At 39.4% G+C, this 6,030-nt stretch overlaps 1 protein-coding gene across 1 annotated transcript in view; it reads right to left on the bottom strand.

The window, feature by feature from the left end:
• Nucleotides 1–284: 284 nt before the first annotated feature.
• twnk (twinkle mtDNA helicase) overlaps nt 285–6,030 on the bottom strand; it is an 11,380-nt gene continuing 5,634 nt past the window's right edge. The window contains exons 3-7 of the mRNA XM_010777204.1: nt 4,377–5,079; nt 2,716–2,956; nt 2,007–2,114; nt 1,751–1,892; nt 285–1,129 (exon numbers count right to left, since the gene is read on the bottom strand). Of these exons, the coding sequence (XP_010775506.1) occupies nt 806–1,129; nt 1,751–1,892; nt 2,007–2,114; nt 2,716–2,956; nt 4,377–5,079 (1,518 nt within the window). The 3' untranslated portion in view covers nt 285–805. The remainder of the gene's footprint in view (nt 1,130–1,750; nt 1,893–2,006; nt 2,115–2,715; nt 2,957–4,376; nt 5,080–6,030) is intronic.

Genomic DNA, 6,030 nt, shown 5'->3' with positions numbered 1-6,030 from the left:
AGGAATGACACAAGAGGCAATACAGTGCTTCCAGTGTTGCTAAATAGTGCATGAGTTAAATTATTGGTGGTAAAATGCTTAAATGTGCACTTTAAAGCTTGTTAGTATCAAGCACAGACATCTGAGACAAATCAATAAATCTGCTATTGAAACCCAAAGACTAAGCTAAATAAAAAACACATTTTTAGCCATGTGTTGAAAAAGGGTGGCAATATTAACTGTGGAAGTTTCTATCTGTAATAAAGCATACACTGCCATCTGTTGATCAAATAAGAAAACAGACATTTTAGCATTCAAGCATTTTATTTTAAAAAAAAGTAGCTCATACAATAAATCCTCCTTGGACAAAATGTCAGTAGAGAGCACACTAAGGCAATGTGCAAGTGCTTGTATCAGCCTGGCACGCAGACAGAGTGATAGTGTTCTACCGTGAAATACTGGACATTACCATGAAAACGGCATTTTTTGTGAAATTGAACGAGTCATGATGTATTTCATAAACACTTTGAACAGAGAACTTTGTCTTAATATACAGTAGTAGAAAAGCTTATACTGTGCCAACACTTTCCCATCATTGTTTCACATTCTGCTCAGAACATACTTCATACTTTGCTCCATAATGAAATATTACAGTATTATTTGTTTCATTGTGAATTACAAGCTCATTTTGCATTGCTCCAACATACTTACTATTCAGCTTAGTTGAACCTTTCGTTATTGACATAAAACTGTCAAACATCCTTGCTATCTAACACTTTATCGATCCCAGTAATCTCTTCTGCCTTACAAGTATACTATATAATTGTTACTGCTGCACGCTTTCTTTTCCGGTTACAGTTCGTGGAGCCTTTGCTATTTTGGCCGCTTTCTCTTTTTTAACCTCTACCTTCTTTACCTCCACCTTATTTCCCTCGTCCCCCTCGTTTTCCGGCTTGGAGGCGACCTTCCTCAGTTTGTGCTTGCCTTGGATGGGAGCTTCGAAAGTCAGCGAAGACTTGAGGAAATCCAGAGGGAAGATGCCCACGTCTCCGTCGAAGCGGTTCTTGGTGACCTGCAGGGACCTGCGGCCGGGACACGTCACTAGCTTCTTCTCCTGCAGGATCAGGACGTTGTCGGCCTCTTGGCTGGCCTGGAAGGGGTTAAAAAAGTGGAGATGCTTCTAGTAAAAAGGACTGCAGCTTTGTAAACATGGTCAGGACATTTGTATTCTCAAACTCAATTAGTGGTTTTTTTATTTGTAAAGATAAGCTACTTTTAAATAGAAAAAGAGCGCGACACTCACGAGCAAATGTATAAAATGAAAAGGCATAGGCGATAAGAGGAAATGGATGTTAAAGAAAAGTAAAATACAGCAAGTAATATAGGGGATATGTTGGGATTGAATTTCTATTCCAGCACTTTCCAGCAGTTTTTCAGAATTGTTATCCTTTTGTGAATAATGATTTGTATAAAAACTCTTTAAATTGTTATATCTGAAACAATATTTTGCGATTGATCATTTCTTATTCTATTGTTTTGTGCAGTGTTGTTATACTTTAAAACCCTTTATTTATTTATTTTAAGTGTTTATATGTATTTGATATTTTTTTTTATCACATTTTCCATATACTTTTTTTGATTCAATGTTTTGTTCTGTCCTCTCCTTGAGTCCCCATGTCCTATTTAAAAAGAATTAAGTGTATAAACTTGTGAATCAAATTTTCTTAAAATACAATTCTGATCCCGAGTTCTACACCTTTTTCTGTCTTACCTTTGCTGATCCGAAGATGGATGCTGTTTGCAGATCCCGGTCGTCCTCCTCTTTCCTCGGGTGAATGACCAGCGTGACGTGGCAGCTGCTGTTGGTGGCAAACTTCCTGAAGGCTCCAATAATGTGGTCCTGGACAGCAAACCTGGAAACATCATGTCATTACGTATTTGTGATGGGAAAGCAACATTGATGAAACTGAGAGTGGAACATGAAAAAAAGGTTGTTTTTCTTTATATTTGTTTTAAATCTTACTCACTTGTCTACTGAGAGGTTTTCCTGCCCCATCATGAACTGCAGGTTGTCGATGATGACGTGGTTGATATCATACAGGTAGACGCTATGTTGCATTGTGTCCAGCACCGCCCTATTGAAAATCCGTCCATTAATTGTACAGTCAGTAAAAATAATGCACGGTCTTCAAATATCTGTTTCTGTAAAACTAACAAAACAAAACCCAAAATAATAAACTGAAAATTAGCTCTTTTTTGGGGGCGACATCATGAAAAAACAATGTCATTCGGTAAACATGGGATTCAACAAGCCTTTCAGATCTGGCTCCCCTTTCTATGTAACTTGTTAGAATGTACCACCACCGATGGCTTTTTCAGAAAAGGGATCCAAAGAGACAGCTGCTCAAAATTAAAGCATGTGAACAGGTTCTAGTAGAGACCCAATTTACACGTATAGCCTTAAAATTGAGCACAATATGTCCTCTTTAAAGGGCTTAACCAATGAGTAGATGTCAGTTTGTTTTCTGACTTATCCTTGCAGCCCTTTTTAGCTTGAATTTGGCACCATATCAAAGAATTAAAGCAAGTTAAAAGCAAACACTGGCATATTCCTACAGCTATTTTTGACAGAATCCAGTTTAATTAATTGATTGTATGGTCTTGGCTAAAGCACTAGGAAATGTAGCATGGGATGCCTACTGGGATTTAGAAGGACATATTCATTGACACACTTACTTGATGTTCTGCTGCCCGTGGAAAGTCATAAAGTAGAGAGGCAGCTCTTCGAACTTGTCTGCCCAGAAGTCGTACTGCTCCAGGTTGTTCTCCAGCCTCTGCATGGCAAACTGAGTGAGCATGACCTTGGCCAGACGCACGTTGTTGATCTCAAAGCTGCCCCACAGCGTGTTGACGCCCTGCATGCAGAGGTCCAGAGCAACCTCGCTGATAAAGGTGGTCTTCCCACTGCCAGTGGGACCTGGTTATAAAAACAAACATATATATTAAGACCAATGGATACATTTTAGTTTCATTTTTTCTTGACCACTTGGGAGCATTCAAACTAGTTGAAGCACAACTATTATATTTTTGTTAAATGTTTTCACAAACTAGTGGCCACATTTCTAACTCTGACATTCAGAAGGTCGGTTGTAGAGAACCCTTTGCTGCCTTTGGAGCTGTTTTGAATGAAAATATCTAAAAATGCTGTTTTTAAATCATACCAAATTTCGAGAACTCCTTATTTTTTCAGTTTTATATCTTATTTAACTGACTATCTTTGGGTTGTGGACTGACTAGGGATGTAACGATACCAAAAACTCACGGTACGATAATATCGCGATAAAAAGTCCACGGTACGATATTTATCGCGCTATGGAAAAATAAAGGAAAACAAATGTGATCTTTTTTTACTTTAATTTTTTTTCTTTATTCAATAAATATATAAATCTGATTTGTACAGCATTTTAGTAGTATTTTAAAGTGTCAACAATATAATAATCAGACCCTGCAATAGAATAAATCAAGTTTCACTTTCAAGTTGTTTTTCAAGTAACTCAACTCTAACTCACTAACTCACTCACTCAGCATCATCAAGGTTATCTTTTAGAAATATGAGCATGTCCACATTTCCAGGTAGAAGCTGGGATGTTTGGGCGTTTACAATATCCCCTGCTGTGGAAACAACTCTCTTGCTTTGTACTGATGTTGCTGGGACAGAGAGATATGCTTTGGCCATGGGTGACTACAGTGGGTAAAACTGTGCATTCTCTCTCCACCACTTCAAAAACAATACAGTTTTTGCCAAGAAGGTGAGGCTTATTGACAGGGCGAGATATAAATATACTGTTGGTACTTGTCAATGTCTCTAGGTATGTACATGTAGCCCTGTAAATACAATGTCCTTTTGTGTTATCTGTTGTTTTATGTTCATGTTGTAACCTACTTGCTGCCATGTTGGACAGGTCTCCCTTGAAAAAGAGATCGATGATCTCAATGGGAACATCTGGTTAAATAAAGGTTTAAAAATAAATAAATGTTGAGACATTTATTTACCACGATATCCGATATATCGTTACATCCCTAGGACTGATAAAACAATACATTTTAACATCAACTTAGCATTTGACAACCTGGGATATACATTTATTTGCCATTTTCTGAAATTGTTTAGACAACATTAATCAAGAAAATAACCAGGAGATATTCAAAAATATCAACTATGGTTTTGTGGGCTAGAAAACCAAAATAATGTGCCAAAAGATGCAACGACTCTTTTGGGCCTAGGGGAACTGTAGAGTTGGTTGATCATTTAGTATTAGAATTAAACAACAACAAAGACAATACTATGAACTGTGATTCAGAACTTGGTCTTTAAGCATCATGGTTCTTCTTCATACCTGTGAAAACAGTCAGCTCCCCCTTGCGGTGTCCCTTCAGGATCCTGTTGAGCTCGGGAAACCTGGACCACTTCACTCCGGCCACCTGCTCTGTGTTCGACAGCTCCCCGTACACGTCCTCTCTGAGCTGCTTGAAGGACACGATGGACTTATGTGCTGCTGGGATGGAGGATTTGATGATGTGTCCCAGGTTCTTCCCCTGAGCCAGCGCCTCCATGGGACAGGGTCTGTACTCCCCGGGCCGCACCAGCGAGCAGCGCCTCAGACCCAGCTTACGAGAGAAGATCTTCGACGCCTCCCAGGAGCGAATGTCGTCTCCCAGCCACAGCGTCACTCTCTTGAACTGTTCCAGGTAAGGCAGCAAGATGGGTGGGAGGCAGCTGACCCCCCGTGGAAGAGCCACACTGGGGAGTCCTGTGGCCTGGCTCACAGCGAGTGTGTCCAGCTCAGAACCGGTGAGCACCACCTCCGCGTCCATACGGCCCACCAGGGGGAGGCCGAACAGGCTGTAGAAAGAATTACACTTTGGGACTGTGGCTTCTTTATAAATGACTTTGTTATTGTCTGTGCTTTGGGCGGAGAGGAGCTTCACGCCCTTCAGGGAGGAGTCGGGGCCCCCAAACCAGGGGAAAACAAGACTCTTGGTGGGTTTAAAGAGTCTCACGCCAAACTTCTTGAGTGTTGCATTGGAGACCTTTGAGATCTGAAACAAAACATTAGTAAAGCTTATTATCCTGTGAGGAAAATTATCGACATGTTACAATATTTTCTGTTTTCGGTACTTGTGGGTTTCTTCCACCTTTATCTCCGATACATATCTGCTTACATGTACTATAGGCCTATTGTGTAGAACAGGGCTATTCAATTACACATTCAGTTGGGCCAGATTTTATAACTACAAAATTCAGCTGGGCCAGACATTCAGCGGCCTGTAAAAAGCAGGTAGTGACACATTTTAAACCAACACATATTACTGCGATGAAAAACATCCAATTTTTATTCATTGTTCATCTAACAAAGGTAGGTCAAAAAGTGCATAAAAACACAACAAATTAGCATTAATTTAACAGAATCTGAAAAAAATGTGCACAGTTGTAGCATTACATTTGTTTGCTTTAGAAGTCAAATATTCAGGTTTTTTTTTTAACCAGGCACATCACAAAGTGCATTTAACTGAATACAATAATAGCAGTCTTAATAAATGTCCTCACATACAAAAAAAACAGCTAAAGAGCTCCAATGCAACACAAAGAGGTAGTACTGTAGCAATACTATTTTTTCACTTTTCAAGTAATAACAAAAAAATCATACGTTTTGGTCACATTTGACCCAGACACATTACAAAGTGCATTTAAATGAATACAGAAAGAACTGTCAAACCCTTCAGTGCACAAACCCATAACAAAGGATACGGGTAACTAACATTAATGAATACTACACTACACGTCTACTATAGTAAACTAGGTGCTTACTATCACCTCATTTGTGATTTGTCATCGCTGACTTTCTCAATGGGAGAAGGGACATTTTTTGTTTTGAACAAGAGCAGTGATTTTTGGCTCATAGGATGTCAATGCAATCCTAAGACATTGGTGAAGAGTGCTGTCAGTCAGGGAGCAGCGAGTGCTACTTTTGATTGAGTTCATGTGTGAAA

This window comes from Notothenia coriiceps, unplaced genomic scaffold (assembly GCF_000735185.1).
Source record: "Notothenia coriiceps isolate Sejong01 unplaced genomic scaffold, NC01 NC01_scaffold00017858, whole genome shotgun sequence".
NCBI lineage: Eukaryota > Metazoa > Chordata > Actinopteri > Perciformes > Nototheniidae > Notothenia > Notothenia coriiceps.
Note: the sequence above shows the minus strand (reverse complement) of the source record. Positions and strands in the feature narration are given on the sequence as shown.